Source organism: Carya illinoinensis, chromosome 2, assembly GCF_018687715.1.
Source record: "Carya illinoinensis cultivar Pawnee chromosome 2, C.illinoinensisPawnee_v1, whole genome shotgun sequence".
Lineage (NCBI taxonomy): Eukaryota > Viridiplantae > Streptophyta > Magnoliopsida > Fagales > Juglandaceae > Carya > Carya illinoinensis.
In genome coordinates, this window is record NC_056753.1 from 31,468,934 (window position 1) to 31,487,191 (window position 18,258).

The 18,258-nt window shown below is 33.2% G+C and overlaps 1 protein-coding gene across 1 annotated transcript; it reads right to left on the reverse strand.

Annotated features, from left to right (window-relative positions):
- Window positions 1–10,217: 10,217 nt before the first annotated feature.
- Window positions 10,218–12,118, reverse strand: LOC122300920 (protein BIG GRAIN 1-like A). The gene has a single exon (XM_043111903.1). The coding sequence runs from the start codon at window positions 11,683–11,685 to the stop codon at window positions 10,345–10,347; it is 1,341 nt and encodes a 446-aa protein (XP_042967837.1). The 5' UTR covers window positions 11,686–12,118; the 3' UTR covers window positions 10,218–10,344.
- Window positions 12,119–18,258: the final 6,140 nt, after the last annotated feature.

An 18,258-nucleotide genomic window follows, 5' to 3' on the forward strand; every position in this document is an offset into this window, starting at 1 on the left:
AATGTCTGGGTAGTGTGGGCTGGCTTCCAAATCTAACTTGTCATGTGTCAGTTTTCTGCGGCACGCTTGGGGTGGTGCTACTGGCATGGCGCATGCTGGTCCATCATCCTCTTCATATGCAACGTACGCCCCCCTACTTCATCTTCGTCATGCAGGTATATCTAACAGAGAAATATTATTGAAAAAATTCTATTTACAGGAACTTAATACATTAATGATATATTTACAAATTCTACTATATATATAATCATGTGCTCTTTATATGCCGACTTAATCACAAGTTTATAAGGTTGCAAATAAATTTTTTCTTCACTTAAATGTGTTACATTTTAAGTACCTTTTCAATTAAATAGCTGACTTATAAAATCACTTTAAATGTATTATATTAACTGATGTAATTAAAACTAATATATATATATATGAATAAGGGTTTTGCTAGATGCAGTCGGTAAATGCAGTCGGGATGCAAACGGCTGTACGGAATAAATAAATAAAAATTATAAAAATAATTTTTTTTTCATGGTTATACGGAATGAATAAAAAAAAGTTATAAAAATAATTTTTTTTTTCATGTAGGTCTCATATTAATTCACTTTTTTTAAAGCGACTATACGCCGACTGCATTTCCCGACTGCAAAAATCATTTCTGTATGAATAATGATATATATAAGTCTCAAATATACAAATCTAGCACAACCCTTTTATTAAAAAAAAAAAAAATAGAACAAACCATGAAAAAATGTAAAAAAAAATTCATTTTTTCTTGATGCGATACATTTTTTTTACGAAAGACTTGCACAAAAATTGTATGTCCCTGGCAATACCATATATATATTTAGCATCTTCACTCTTGTTCAAAGATAATATCCGTTTACTTTTTTTCTTTTTTTGATTCCCATCGTGCATATGAATGGTGATATATCCAAGTAATGAATTAAGCTACAAAGAATAATAAATATTAACGTATCAAGTTATAAACAGAGCTAGCTAATTTAATTTGATATTCTATATCGTGGCCCTCGGTCAGGTCAGGCTAGGTATTTATCATGAAACGAGACAGAGAGGTACGACGTCAATAGTACCATTCTATATTAATCCATATATATATATATAAAGAATTTAAAATTATTGGAGGTTCGCTTTTCTAAGAAATTAATCACTTGTTTATAATAGACAATCACGAGTTCATTCGTACAGTAGTTATGAATCTATTATAACTATATATATATATATATATACGACCATGCATATATGATCTCAGTGCATATATACGTGACCCAGCCAGGATGCAGTACACCATGCATGCAGCGGCCTTCGATCTGCATGGAGAGAGGCCAAGTCACTGATGATCAAGTAATTAATTTATGGTCTTACATATGGAATTCGAATATCGAGCCTGATATTAATTAAGTAATATAACTCACTACAACAAATACTAGCTTTTGCCATGACTTTTTTTTCCGTAATTTACTGTCATGAGAAAAAGTAACCTTTTGCTACCAAAATTATTAGAGAGAATAAATATAGGCATTTTCCCATGAGATTGTCGTCGTTGATAATGTTTGATGGCAAAAAATTTTTTCCTAACACATTTGTATTTTTTGTGACCAATTTGTTTCCTGGATAATAAACATGGACAGCATATAGACTTTTAGTGGAAAAATAGTTATTGTGACGACTTCAATTGTCCTTTTACTGCAGAATAAATTCGTCACAAAAAATTATTTAATTTGTACCCTCATCTGCATGGCTTATCTACTTTTATCCACTATTAAATACGTAATTCCCACGAATATTACTCGCCGTAAAAAAGCTCTCCATATTTTTAAATAAATTAACATCACCCAAAGCTACGCCATTTGAGTGCAAGTGCACTACTTTTTTCCCAATTCGAAATCAGACTTCTCTCGATACTTCTCTCCCGTGTTCCCTCTCTTCTCCTCAGGCCACAGCCCAGCCGCTGCCATCATTGCAGCCTCACGCCACCATCTCCTCAGCCCAGCCTCCCACAAAGCCTCTCTCTCCCTAATCTCCTCTTCCTCGAGACCAGCCAAGTTCTCTCTCTACTTCTCCACGACGATGTTGCAACCCACATACCCAAGCCCTAAAACAAAACGCATTTCACTTATCTCCTTCAGCGCCACCTCACCCTCGCGCATTTCTTTTTTCCTTCTCCCTGCAATCATTTTTCTAGGGTTTCATTGCAAAAGACACAGCTCAGCTGCAGGGAAGCTCCAAGATGCAGAAATGGGTACTCGGGGAAGAAACCCTAATCTCTATTGCTTCTTTACATATTTCCCAAATGCCTATTATTAAGGACTTTGGTTTCTTGCTCTTCGAAGAACATTTATTTTGTTTCTAATTTTCGTGTTATTATTGCAATTTTGGTTGTTGAAATGAACACGACGAGAATCAAGGTCCACGAGTTTTGCATTTACAGAGTAATGAAGCTTATAGGGATTTCAATTTTTCCGATTGGTCATGATTGGGTGTTTGACTCTATATCTTCTTTCTATTGTTTCGTGTGACCAGCATGAAGGTATAAATACTTGTTACTTATTTTTGTAGTCTGTTGCATTGAAATGTCACAAAAATGATGGATATTTTTTTTTTTTTTGGTGCTTCAACAAGGTTTAAGGATTTCGAATTCTAAAGCTAATATCTTAACTTTATTGGATGTGGTTTGGATGTCTAATGGCAAAAAACTGTTAGGTGAGCTATGTGTGTGTGTTAGGCTAACATTTTAGGGATACACCCAGATTACTTATTTGTATGCCATATTGCTCCTATGCAAGAAGGGCACTGTAGGTTTGGAGAGGTAAGTTCTTTTTATCAAATCCATTGCAAAGCCAAATATTTATGTAACTTTTGCGCCTTAAAGTTCCATTGTTATATAATTGATGTTTGATTGTTTATAATTTTAATGTCTTTGCTTGCCAAGAACTGCAACAGACAAAATAATTCAAAGTAGGCCAAATGTATGCATGCTTCATTGTCCACTTTAATGTATGCATGCTTCATTGTCCACTCTGTAGCCCAGTACACTAAGGGAAAAGCATCATTAAAATAAGGAAAAAAATTACATTATTCTAATGATTTCTTTAATGATTGACAATAGGGGCAACCCCAAAGGCAATACTGAATCTGATGGGCTTAGATGGAATAACCATTTTTCATGTGAAAAGTCATCTGCAGGTATTACAACTTTCTTTCAAGTGTTGTGGAAGCTCGTAATCTTGTTTTAATGTCCCTTCCCAAAAAAGATTTAATATTTTTCTTTTCTCAAGTGATTTATTATGATTGATATATTATTTGAGTCCTACAAGCTTTGCTTTCCATATGCAAGGCTGAAAACAATTATGTGTGCTTTAGATTTCACATTGAGTAGTTTATCTCAATTAATTTCAGACTTTGTATATGTATTTGATACAAATGTAGGCTCCTTGAATATTTATACTTATTTCTACTCTTTTTAATATTGAGAAGATCTTATGTTTTTAATATTGAGTTTGAATCATGTTTTGATTATGTTTAACCTTTATGACTATGTGTTAAACTAGTGGATACGAGAATTTATTTTTTTAACACTTTTCTTCAAGATTAATAGTCTAAATAAGCAACCAATGATTTTGTTCAAACTAGAAGGTTCTAACTGTCATGTTGGTACTAGGCTGGCAACTTAGTTTTTTTTTTTTTTTTAAAGAATACTGGCAACTTTTTTATTTAGCAGTATAATTTGTCTTGAAAATTGCAGGTTCATGGACACTTCGAAATTGGTGTTACCATGGATGTGATAACTTGCCTAGGCCATATTGTTGCCGATAGTGCACACAGTTATTGGAGCATGTCTTGTGACTAAAAGTGGATCCCACGTTCAGGCTCATGCCTCTTTAATATTATTAGCCTTAATCAAAGCATCTTTAATATTATTAGCCTTAATCAACAAAGTATGTGGTTATTATCAATTTTCTTCTACTATTAGAAAATGCAATGTCAGTTTTCTTGATTTCAGTGACTTTATTAACATTAATTTTCATATTAATGATGTAGCTATAGTTGTAACAGATAAGAGTATGAGTAGTTTTTTTTACTGAACTTAGCAAATGGGTTTCCCATGAAAGAGGGCATCTCAAGGTTAGCATCTTATTGTAGTACTTATGTTTATGGGATCAATGATGACTAGCTTGGTGATTTTTATAAAGAAATATCAATCCTATTTATTTACTCTCCTGAAGCAACTTATCATGCACCCTTAGAAAATATCATTGATGCAGTAGCTTAGTTGAGCATGTTATATTAATTTAGAAGTTCCAATATTCATGTACCAGAGTAGGATATAAGTTAGAAGTTGATATTGAATAGCTAGGCATTGATGTTTCTGCCAAAGTAGCTCTTGATTCAGGGTTGTCCATTGGAAGTTTTTTTTTAAATGCTCACTTCAGTATCTTTTTGTATTATTGCTTATTCTCAATCCATTTGTCAAATTAAATTACAGATATAGAAGCTCATCATAAGTCACCGTTTTTCTGTTTTTATTTATTGTTTGTAATTTTGAAAAGCTTGTTTTACTTTTATTATAAACAAGAGAAATTAGTTCAACCTACTGCTTGATAAGGTAGAATAAAATTCTGCTCTGTTTTGGTTTAGGCAATTTGGGTTCTATTCTAGTTATAGATTATAAGAAAGCAGGAAGATGGAAGCAGTCCATTGCATTGTCAAAGAAAGATAATCTTTATAAGGATGCCATGGAAACATGTTCACAGTCTGGTGACCGTGAACTTTCAGAGGAGTTGCTTGTATATTTCATTGAATAGGTTTGTTCTTAAATTATGAGCTGTAGTCAACCTCTTTCTTTAAAATATTTTTATAGATTTTGCCTTTCCTTTGTTTTGAAATTTTCCTATTTCTTGTAGTATGAACATAATTGAAGATGAACTGATGACTGCGGCATAATATGCATGGAAATCTACCTACAGTGAGCTCTCTGAAGTAATTTGCTATGTTCTAAGCCATTACAGTTTTACTACCAATGTCTTTATGTTGTATGTAATGAACACATTTCCAAGAGTTCAGATTATTTAAGAATAATGATATTTTCCTATTCTTCCATTTTCTTCCAGAATTATTTCACTCTGAAATTTCTTTTTCCTCCAAGTATATTGAACATCTGTGCATGAACGTCTGTTTATAACTAAGTTTAACTTTGAAGAAGTAGCATTTGTTTTCTCTATGCATTCGTTTTCCCCTTCTTTTTTTCTTATTTCTTTTTTATTGATAAATACTGAACTTTAGTTATTTGTAGGTCAAGCTGATTAGACACCCATTATTTTATAGGTAATTTGGCTTCATTTGTGTTGATATTTGAGCATGGAATGGAGTTGGATAATGCTAAGATATTTTGAAGTGTTGGGATTAAGTGATGGAGCAGTTTTGAGTTTGTATGACATGATTTGGTATTGGTTTCTAAAACTTGAATGTATTGGGAATGGAGAAGTTTGTAAAAATAAATGTAAATTTTTATAATATTTTCTTTTTAAATTATTATACGTGTCAATTTTGATATCTAATGTTGAAATATATTTATTTAAGCCTATATTAGACTATTTATTATGATTATTTTTGGATAAATCTCTTTTTTTTCTTCTTCTCTCTCTTTTTTTTTTTGTGTATTTTTTTTCTAAAATATCTTAGCATTTGCCATGAATGTAACTCGTGGCATATGCTTTTTACCACTATATGTTTGGTAGCTAGCTAATACGTATTTGCCACCAAACTGTAAACTTTCGTAAAAAATGAACATTAGCAATCATACAAGATGGTGGGAAAAGATGAAGTTTGACAACTATAATTCATTTTGTGTTATAATTGGCACCACGAAATCTATTACAAAAATGTTTTTGGCACAAAAAGATACATCATAAAAAACTTTATGCCACCATATTTTTCATAAATATTATCGTAAGAATTGTACTTCCGGTTGTTGGACGAACCACTTTTGAATTAGCCACACTAGAACTGCATGGTTATACCCTTGCCGGCTAACTCTGGTAGTTAATATATATACACCAAACATATCACTGATTTGGAAGTCTTAACATGATATAATCTGTAAGGGGATTTTTCCGCGAGCCTAAGCCCAAAGTGTAAGCTCAAATACAGGGAGCTCAAATACGGGGAGTCCAAGCCGGTCAAACAACCCATCGGCCCATTAAGTGCCCCTGGCCACAATCATGTTGAAAGTCCCTAAAATAAGGAAAAGCAAAAGACACATCATCCCGACCTTTCCCTACGAAGCCTAGCATCAGAGAGCCTGTGCAGGCAAGCGGTAAATACAAAGAACCCTTGATCTTCTAATAATAAGTATGGAGGAAACTAACGGATGGGACAATAAGCCACACCGCATTTATTACACCACCTCAAGAGGCCAAACCGCATTTATGGGACTTGACTAAGGGGACAGCTAACGTGAAATGTACCCCCTGACATAGGGTATGGGCTAGCAATTGACCCCCAGAAACCAAGTATAAGACAATCCTCAAGTACGAAAAATTCTCTTTGAATTTTATATTCACTCGCATAAAACTTTAAGATAATACTGATTTTGATATCGGAGACTATCCGACCACCACGACAGCAGTGTTTTCTTTATGTTCGTGGGCTAAATAATGAAAACTCGAATTGCTGAAATCTGACCAAAGGTGTGCGACACACAACTCTAACATGATCAATTAATTAACATAAAAATATTTGTGTATTTAATCTTTTTTATAATTAGAACGACTCTACAATAAATAATAGTGCATGCTTTACACATGACACTGGCCAGTCATGTCATGTTACACACTGGCCGCCACAACATATGATTAAAAATTAAAAATTCAGAGAGAGAGAGAGAGAGAGATGTAGGGACGTCATCACTATCTATCATGCATGCACAATTATAACCCCATCTTTGTTTCACAAATACTAATCTATAGTACTGTTAGCTTTAAATTAACTTTGATTATAATATGTTTCAGATCGTGCGTATAGAATATTGCCTTTATAAGAAAGCCTTGTATATATTAATTAAAAGTATTAATGCTACTCATCGTCTATTTGACCATTATATATATATATTTATCATTTTATGATATAATATTAAATAATTAAAAACTATAATTTATTATGTTTAATTTATTTATTAACCTATCATTTAATGACACGTCAATAAATTTTGAAAGGATAATGATAAAATGAATAATAAATACATAGATTTTTCCATTAATTAATGTACCTAGACAAACAATTTCCATGTTTGCATGCCAATTAAATTACATTAACTAATTATTCATGATTTATAATATTTTTCGTTAAGGTATATATATATCATATATCTAACCGGTCCCCAACTCCCACTATATATATAGTACCATTTTTTTCTAATCAATACATGCTATATATATATAGATAGCCATTTCGAGCCTATAACATGACTTTTGACTGTAGATCATTAGCCTTTTCTTTTTCAAACAGTTCAACCTAACTCCAATATATATATATATATATATATATATCGCTTTGCCTTAACAAATATATATATATATATATGTTAGTTAAGAATGCCATGATTATAACTAATTAATTAAATTAATAGAATATGATGATCAAAGTAGTACTGTTACGATTCAGTGGTCCTAATTATTCCGGCCCATTGATGATCTTAGCATCATGATCATATATAATTAATTAAGTACTACTACTTCATGAAATTAAAAACACTTTTTGTGAGAAAGGAGATGAGAGATAATAAGGCAACGTCTTGTCCTTAGTTAACAATTATGAGATCGGTTAATTCATGGGATCCATTCATCGATCAGATCGATCGAGGACCTGTTAATTATAAACCAAGTGATAATATATATATATAATTAATTATACACAAAACCCTTTTGCAAATAAATTAAAAGTAGTACTAGTTTCTTGTGGAGCAAATGATTAGAACAAGTTTTGCTTATGCCTTCGGTAGTTCTTTGATTAATTTAGGCCTAATTAGTACTGTAATTATAAGCTTCCTAGCCAGAATGGTGGATTAATAGCTATTATGCCAATCATTTGGCCACCTTATTACTCTTCCTGCATGCTAGCTAGCTGCATGGGTACTTCTTCATTTTTTAAGAATGATTGTTCACGCCGGCCTAAATGACAAAGATAATTATTATTTGACAAGTGTTATATATACAGTTATAAAGAGATTACACAAAGGTAAATTTTCAAATTGATGTAGTTTAATATAATCCGTTAGATTTACTTTACAATCTAATAATCAAATACTACATCAAGCTCATGTCACAAACTCTGTGTGTGAGCTTAGTTTTATGTAATTCCTTTATAGCTAAAGTAATATTTTTTCATTGGAAAAATTAGGCTGCTTATTAATTATTCACACAAAAAAATGAAAATTTGTACATCAATAATTATTTTGATAACAAAGAAAGAAATACGAAGAGGAGTAGGGAGGATATTGATCCGGTCTCTCCATGCATCGCGCGTGGTAGCCTCCCACCCCAAGAGAGGTAATCTTGCATTACCGGCCCTTTTGAGTCCTTGACATGAAAACGTCAAGGTCCATGACCTCCACCACTAATCTTAAGGCTCCGTTTGAATGTTGAATTGAGTTAAGTTGAGTTGAGATAAAAGTTGAATAAAATATTGTTAGAATATTATTTTTTAATATTATTATTATTTTAATATTTAAAAAGGTTAAATTGTTTATTATATTTGTATTGAAATTTAAAAACATTGTAATGATTAAATAAGATAAATTAAGATAAATTTAAGATCCAAACTCGCCGATCAAACCCATTCCTCTTTGTGAGAAAAGTACTCCCAGCTTCGCGCACGAGAGTTGGCTTGAATATTAATTTTAAGGATATCATGAATATAATTTTAGTTATTTTATTGCTTCAATCCCATATCTGGAGAAAAAAAATTTAATTTCCAAAGATTAATTATGTCCTAATTTATATATATATATATATATATATATATATATATATATATATATATATATATAATGTAAAAGAGTTCCAAGACTTGATGATTTCCTGTCGGATTAAACAAAAAAAAAAAAAAAAAAAGTTTATCATGGGGCTCATTTATAATGTCTTTTAGCAAATTCAAGAAACATTTCAAACCATTTCAAGCTAGCCAGCTTGACCCTTGCTAATTCAAACATGAAAAATATAAATATATATATATATATATCCAAGCTTACGCATATTTCATCTACCCCTCATGACCTCCTAATTTCTTTACATAAACTCATCAAAATCACTTTCTTTTTATTACTTTCTGCATGTAAAACACTACTGATCTCACAGCCGGAGATTAATGGTTTTTGTGATCACCCTCCGATCCCGCCATTAACTTTAAATCAAAATCTAATTTAATAAAAGATTGTTTTACATAAAAGAAATTAATAAAATTAGCTATGATCTTTCCGGATTAAGTACTACTCATGAGCCACGTTTTCAGTTTTTTTTTTTTTAATCACTATAAATTAATATCTCTCATACATATATATATATATATATATATATATATATATATATATATATATATATAATACATGATGATGTAATTTATAGAGATAGTGTCATCTTCAAGCAAAGGGAGGTCCCACTCTCACACTCTCTTTCTTACATGCATGGTTGGAAGAGTAGAAAATCTGCCTTTGCTTTTAACCTCGTCCATCTTCTCCTTCATTACTACCCTCTTTACCTTTTTCCATTTTTGCTCGTGATTACAATAATTATCTACTAATCTTTAATTAACTTCTTTTTCTTTACTTAATTCCTATACATGTCTTCTCATCTTTCTTTTTCGAAAGGTTACACCAATATTATAATATTAAGAGTTTTGCTTCATATAGTAATTATTTTTGAGTTCTTCTTGTGCACTTTTTTAATGAGATTGACCAAAACAGTTATTTTATATTTAAAAATAATAATGCAACCAATCACATTAGTAAATACATAAAGAAATATGTAAAAATAATTACATATAGAGTTTTTGATATTTTTCATTACTTGGATAGTCACTTGAAAATATGTCATATCAATAAATATGATTGAAGAGGATAAAATATATAAGCAATTCTCCATACATTAACCTATATATAATAAAACAAAAGCGAAGGGAAAAATTAAAAAGAGAATTAAGTAAAGGGTGCATGGTAAAAGAGAAACTGCTGGTACTTACAATACTTACAATAAGATAAATATTATTGTCTCAAAGTAAACCCCCAAACCATTAACTCCAAAGGCTAAAAAAGAAAAGGAAAATTTCCAAGTTCTATGGAAGTTACATAATTAAGCCATTGGCAATGGCTCGATTGGTATCGATATGCGTTGTTTCATAAACGGGCAATTCTTCGCGGTACCTCTCGATCCCAATAGCTGAAAGATTATCCAATTCGAACAGATCAGAGCTTGAACAACTGTCTGCATCATCATCATCTTCTTCTTCTTCTCCCTCAGAAGAATCTCCATTGTCGTGATTTTGAGGAACCACATGATCTCTCATCATATCCATGTCATGCTTTTCTTTATGATAATTCTTCAACAGATCATCTTTGGCAACTTCCTCAACCCGATAACTGCCACCCATGACATAACATTTTATCTCCTCGTCCCCCTCTGTTCCTATGGTAGAAACAGCCATTATCCCCGGTTTGTCCTGATCAGATGGACTTTTATGCCCACATGGCCTGCAATCCTCGTCTACAATCACACTAACATGAGGGCAAAACCTCACCGACCTTTTCGCGCCGCTGGTGCTATTGCTGAATTTGCTTCTCGGAGGCGGTGTCGTGATTAGACAAGACCGCGAAAACGAAGAAGCGGAAGAACATGTGGACGTTGTAGTTGTGGACTTGGATTTTCTCTCCGAACTGGTTGAATCATACCCTCCAACGACTGATGACGACGACGACATCTTTTCCTTCTTTGCGTTTCCTGCAGTGAAAAGTGAGTTGAGAAAGCTCGCGAGGCGTCCACCGGGAGATATCGGCTGCTTCACCTTCTTCAAATCTCCGTAGATTTTCAGGGCCTTGGATTTGGTCTTCACGAAACCGTTCTCGTGCTTTGGCTTTTGCGTTGAAGAAGAAATATAATTGCTTCGTTCACCATAGCCACCAGTACCAAACTTCTCCGATTGAGGCTTCTGGGAAAAACCGGTCCGAATGGGTTTCGGCCTCTGCATAGAGTAGCACGAAGCACTTGATTTCGACGCATGAACGGGTTCCGACTCGGACGAAGAGAACCCTGCTCCGGAGCTGGACTCCGAAGAGCTCGAGCTGGAATTCTGCAACATAAAACCGCGGTCATCTCTCGATTTTCTTTCTAAGTCCGCCGTGGAGTTCCGGCGTCCCAATACCTTTTCTTTCACTTTCTTTTCCATCCAGTAATTCTCGATCATCCATGGTCGTCGGAAGCTCGCAATTTCTTCGTCTTGTTCTTTTAGGCCATCGCTCTGTTTCTTTCTCATGGTTTCTCTGTAATGAATGATTTCCTCTTCCCGTTCTTTGCCGTTGCCTTCGTCGATGGACCGATAAATCGTGTCGAGAAGAGTGGAAGAGAAAGATGGGTTGTCTCTCCGGTGTCGGTGGCGATCTTCTCGTAGCGATTTGCCCCACCTATCCATGCTTTTTTATACAGAAGTACAACAAGGAGATCTAGAAGGGAGAGAATGAAGGGAACCAAGAATCGTAAGACAATGAGTTCTTAAACGATATCAATTATTTATTCTTATTGTCTGCCTCAGTGAGAGAGAAGGAAGAGGGGGAGGAAATCATGATTGTACGTGAAAGAAGTAAGAGAAGATGATCCGCAACACAAGGAGTACTGTTCTGTTCTGTTTCTTGTTAATTTCAAGAGAGAGCAAACGAAGACGGAGATAAAGCAACTTGGGCATTGATGGGTGCGCGCTTGATCGCCCACGAAGAGAGAGAGAGAGAGCAAAGAAAGCCAAAAGCCACGCTGGTGGAAAGAGAGAGAGAGAGAGAGAGAGAGTAGAAGATGATTGAGAGAGAGAGCGCGCGCTCCTTTTAGAAGCTGTTCCTATGTACAGTCTCTTATAAGGACGGACGGATATCATGTATTTATTTGCAACGTCGTCTTTGATGTTTTATACACTCCAAACATTATTGAAATGAACTTCACGTTTATAAAAAGAAAAAAAATTATTTCTTTATCATCTTTTTATCATTTAATAACATGACATTAAATGATATATTCACAAATAAAATATAATATATAATTTCCAATCATCCAATGTCATATTATGAAATAATGATAAATATCATTACTCTAAAAACATCGTAGTGATGTTTTAATTTTTTGTATGACTATATGTAACTAATAATCATCATCACAAATGGTTATATAATTTAAGTAGTAAAATTTTTCCCACCTATGACATCTCTCAAATTCTTTTTTTAATTTAAAATTTTCGAATGAAAAATATTAATTAAATTTTAAAATGTATATATATATATTGAATATTTAATATTAACTACAAATCTACGTAGAAAATAATAAATATTTGAATAAATTAATTTTTTTTGTAGGGAATAAGTTAAAAAATAAAAAGACTGCGTGAATAGAAGTCCAACCTCGAACCAATAATGCCAGGTTGGCAAATGATGATCATGGTGTACCAATTATGAACTCGTTTTTCTCCCTCCCCATTATTATTTAATTGAAATACTTATATATATATAAATATATAGATATATATATGGTTTGCCTCCTCCAACATGAAGTGACATTAGATCCTTAGTCGCTTTTCCACTAAAAAGGAAGCAAAGTTATTAAGGTGCGGGATCATATACATACAGAGAAATAAGATGGTGATCCTACAACTTCACAACCAATTATACTCTCTCTCTCTCTCTCTCTCTCTCTCTCTCTCTCTCTCTCTCTCTCTCTCTCTCTCATTTTATTATTTAAAATTCTTACATTTTTGCCCTTACCTAAAAGAACTTCATACATTTTCCACGTACAATTGACAATTACCACAAGGCATGCGCGTATGGTGATCATGCATGCATTAACATGTATTATATGTTGGTAAGTATATAAGAAGATAATAATATAGCCTAGCTAGATAGCAGCTAGCTGTTGATGATGATGATCATCAACATCCTAGCTAGTCTAAATGGGGATTTCCTTCGTTCTTAATACAAGTTCCGTCCGTACGATTCATCATTGCGATGATCATGACCCCAAGTAGTAAATATTAACCTATATATTATAATTACTACCATTATTAAAGCAGAGATTTTGATTTTTTATTCTTTTTAAACTGGGTTTTGTTTTCTTTTCAGAAAAAGAGGGCACCTCCATATATCGTTTTAGTCGATGAACAGGTCAACTGTACTATATATATATATATATATATAATTATGAGGGATTATTAAGCTGTTTAATTACATTGAATTAGTGCCTTCTTCTACTGTCAACTGATGCGGGTAGCTAGCTAGCTCTTTATTTATAAATTTGGGGGAATTATAATTATAACTATATATTTGTTCTGGTACGTACTGTGGTTTTGTGGGGGTTGACTGACACCAGTGATCATGCCCTATCATGTCATGTTAGAATCACTGGATTTCCCTTATAACTAGTCAACCATCAAGGTTTTTGTCAGTGTTCATGAAATCTTTCTATTTAAAAAATAAATAAAAACCAAGGTATTCCCAATAATCAAGCCATATTTATATAATATATATCTAGGGAAAAACTGCGTATGCCAGGGAATTAATAAGGTGCGACTATCATATACACTGATTTTAGATAATAGTTAAGAGTTGAATAAAAAGTTGTTAGAATATTAGTTTTTAATATTATTATTGTTTTGAAATTTAAAAAAAATTAATTGTTTATTATATTTTGTATGAGAATTTAAAAAAGTTATAATGATAAGATGAATATAGGAAAATATATATATATATATATATATATATATATGGGCAGAGAAATATAACAGCAGTAATTTATAAGAAAATATAATAATTAATGATGTAGTTGATTTGGCCAACATATATAGTCTTGATTATAATTTACTATATAATGATCATGTATTAAAACAGTACGTACTCATGATCCACTTCCAACATATATATGTATATAAGAACATATATATATATAATAATTACGAAATTATCTGGAAAACATTAATTAATTTCCTCCCTCCCAGGCCAGATTTTATAGTCTGACGTTACTTATACCATTTACTACTTTAAATTAATTAGTGTTAGCCTCGTAAACCTTTAATTGATTATATGTTGAGCATATGCATATATATATATATATATATATATATATATATATATATTGGTTCATGTAATATAACAATTAACTTGATTAATTATCATTGTGGGCATAGAGATTGTCGACAAGGTAATTATGTGGCTGCTCTAGTGATCATGATCATAATCTTTGGATGCAATAATAATTAGTTTACTGTATCACTTTCTAACGGCTTGATTTATGATCATTATAAACATGTATCCATTATAAGTGATTTATGCATGTTATGATCAACATGTACGCGGTACATAGTAATTCTTGTATGCAGGTATGTATACCTTATACAGACCAAGCATGTACATGATACATACACTATAAGAAAACTGTTCAGTACATTGTGACCAACTATTTCCTTTAAAAGTGATTATTTTCTGTCAAAATGAGTATGTTTTGATCATAAATAGTCATTTTTATCGCATATAATCTATCATAAATAGTCATATTTCTTGTAATGACATTATATATCTATATATAATGGAAATCAACAAGATTAAATTTCATGGATTTGGGCAATTAAGATTCTCTCAAATAGTTGTGGACTGAATTAGATGATCATCCAATGCATAAAGAGATAGATACAACATTAATTAAATACTTATATGGGTTCATACTGCTCAAAATATTCTTTACAAATTAAGAACATTAAACTTTGTAGAACCCAGATAATGTGCATATTTCTCTCTTAATTTTGGACCATTCAACTCAGTTAGCTTGATAGTTGAAAAGGATGATCTGCATGTGTTCTAAAATGGGTAAGGAATAATGGAGTACTACTCAACTTTAATTGATCTTATGATAGGTATGGTGCTTAATTTTGAATATTGTACATGAACACCAGACCAGAGATCCTTCAAGAGCATGATTTGCGCACAGTATGATTAAACACCATAATCTAAATTAACCTCATGCCTCTCATGACTTCCATTAGTCGGCAAATTAATCTGCTGAATGTGTACGTGTGTGTGTGAGAGAGAGAGAGAGAGAGAGAGAGAGAGAGAGAGAGAGAGGAGTCTGAGGGGGTGCTTAATTATTTGCACAATGATTGCACTCGTGGCTCCTAAACTTTTTAGAGAAAGAGAAATTAATTAAGAAACTAAAACAATTAAGAACAAAAGCACAAGTGATTTGTTTAGGATAAAGTTGGAGGGGATTAGGAGATGCAAGAGAATGTTTGCGGGAAGGGATAAAGTGATGAGATTAGTTTGATCTAATAAGTTAAGGGAAAAAGGCTTTAAAAAGCAACTTCGTGCATGCGTGTGCATTGCTCTTCTTGATCATCGCTAGCATCTCCCTTTTCCTCGCATGTACCACTCCTCCATCATCTCTCTTTCCATCCACCTTCCCTAGCTTCAAACTCAAGACATGAATCCTTTAATTATTGTATGTATATGTGTGTGTGTGTGTGTGTGTGTGTGTGTGGCCGATCAAGTACCTGCACTAAGCAAACTAACATTAATTTGCTGATCTATACTACGACAACAACAATAATAATAATAATAAGTCATAAACTGTACACGTGTCTCATCTCCCTTGTTCCAAATAACTTAAATCTAACAAGAATGGAATATGTTTGTGGAACAAAATTTTGTACTCAAATTTTACATGAAAGTTCCATTCCAGTCAATATATATTCATGATCAGTATCATGATCATGTACGTGTTTTCTAATTTTCTACCGATCTTAGGACTTAAATTTTTGTGTTTTATTAATTTAGGGTGAGTACCCACATGCAAGCTAGAGTTTTGAGCACTCTTGAATGCACTTCTCTTGATCATGTTGCTCTCGGGCATCATACGATCTTATGGTAGAGTGCCCTACCAACATGGTATAGACAGCAAGCTAGTAAGCATATATATCATGAAAAAGTTTGAGAGAGAGAGAGAGAGAGAGAGAGAGAGATTCCTTTCATATCACGGGTTTAATGAGAGAAGGACGAAAGACGGAAGATTCCATTCAGATCATGGAATGAGCAATCTGGGGACCCAAAAACCAACTAAATATTAAGATTGACAAGCCCTAATCAATAAAAAGTAGTTTACCCCATATTTCCACTATCTACCATATGCATCATCCCACCTAAGAACGAATCTAGACAATATTCTATGTGGATAGACTCTAGGATTTCTGCCACCACCCCCAACAACATTTAGAGCAACCACACATCAAAACATGATACAGTGAAATGACTAATATTCTTCCCCAGAATGAGCAGCTGCTAGCTAGCAGTCGCTTCAGAAAGAATAATTTGTTTCCACTTATAAATTTGTTTGCTACCACATTAAGTGTATTTGTCCTATATATATAATATATATATATATATTGAATACTCGGAAATGATGGTGGCATGCACAGGACCATGCATGTTTCCCATTATTATTATTCTCACCTTCGTTTCGAGTACTGTGGAGCTCCAGTTGTTGAGAACTTAAGTACTATTGCTTTTGGCCCATCTGAATTTGTCATTATAAAGCCAAGAATCATAAAGGAGTTGCGAGTCCAGTACCTTATATATATATATATATATATATATATATATATATACATGATCGTATTGAACCAATTAAAGTCGATAACTATATATGTAATTAATCTTCAATCGCCATCAATGGCCATGATGAATTGCACTGGCTAACTTTTCTCTCACATTTATATATACTTAAGTATATGATGGATATATAATTAGGGAAGAAACTAGCTAGTGGTTGAGTAAAATGAAAAAGAAAAAAAGAAAGAAAGAACGGACGAGAGATCATGCATGGGCGATTGGGTTAGAACGCCAGCCCCAGATAGCTAGGAGGGAGAAAAGGATATCATCGATCGATTGTCATATGGAAACTTCAGGATCGATCCGTGCATATATGGCATTACATGTAAACATAAGAGGGAGTCGGGATCGATATTTTTTTATCTACAAATTTTATTTGTTGATATTTTCCGATATTATCAAAACTTAATGCCGGGATTTTCTCCATGATGGAATATAAGATCAAGGAAACAGGTTCTCCATGCATGCATTCTGCATATACCTAGCTACGTACCTACGCCAGTGGCCACGGCAAGTACAATCTCTACTAGTCGACTAATAGTGATCTGTATTATTCCATTTCCGACGCACAGCTACAGTGTACGTAACGCACCAAATTGCTTTAAAGTCATGAGCCCACATCGGCAAGTCCTATTGATCAAGCTAGCACGTAAGTACACATGATGCAGCAACTTTTTAAATATTTAATTCATCATCTTTTTTTATCACATACATTGCTTAGTCGACACTTGTTGGTAGATTGTCTCTCTCTTTCTAACACGCATGACATGCAGCTTCAGTAGAAGACGATGGAAGGATGGGGGCTTGCGGTCGTCGCTGGGGGGGAGACTTGAGTCTGGTACATGTGTGGCATGAGGGCGTGAAGTGACCAAAAAGAAACAAAGGAAAAGTAGTGTTGGTGGTGATCCCAAAGGGCATAAAGCCTCCTCCTCCTCCTCCAGAGTCCAGGACTAAAGCCATAAACAAACAGAACAAAGGCCTCTGATCCTACTCTCAAGTCTGAACAGATCTAGAGAACAAAGGGCACGGAATAAAGCAGCCTCCTTTTACCGCCGGCCCCTTCTTTCTTTCTTTTGACATTATTTAAAAGAAAGGCGACTCTCCCGGCCTTTTTTCATTTTTTATTTGACCATCGAACGCGTGGCCGCCGTAGGAACTTTATAATATATATACACACATACCACACTCTCATCTTACTTTCATCTTTATTAAACATAACTATTGAATAATAAGAAAATATTCAATAAATAATCATTCAAAGATGATAAATATAACACATCTTACTTTCATCTTTATTAAACATAACTATTGAATAATAAGAAAATATTCAATAAATAATCATTCAAAGATGATAAATA

Excerpts from the sequence above, each read along its gene's own strand:
- LOC122300920 (XM_043111903.1), bottom strand. The coding sequence starts at position 11,685 with ATGGATAGGTGGGGCAAATCGCTACGAGAAGATCGCCACCGACACCGG.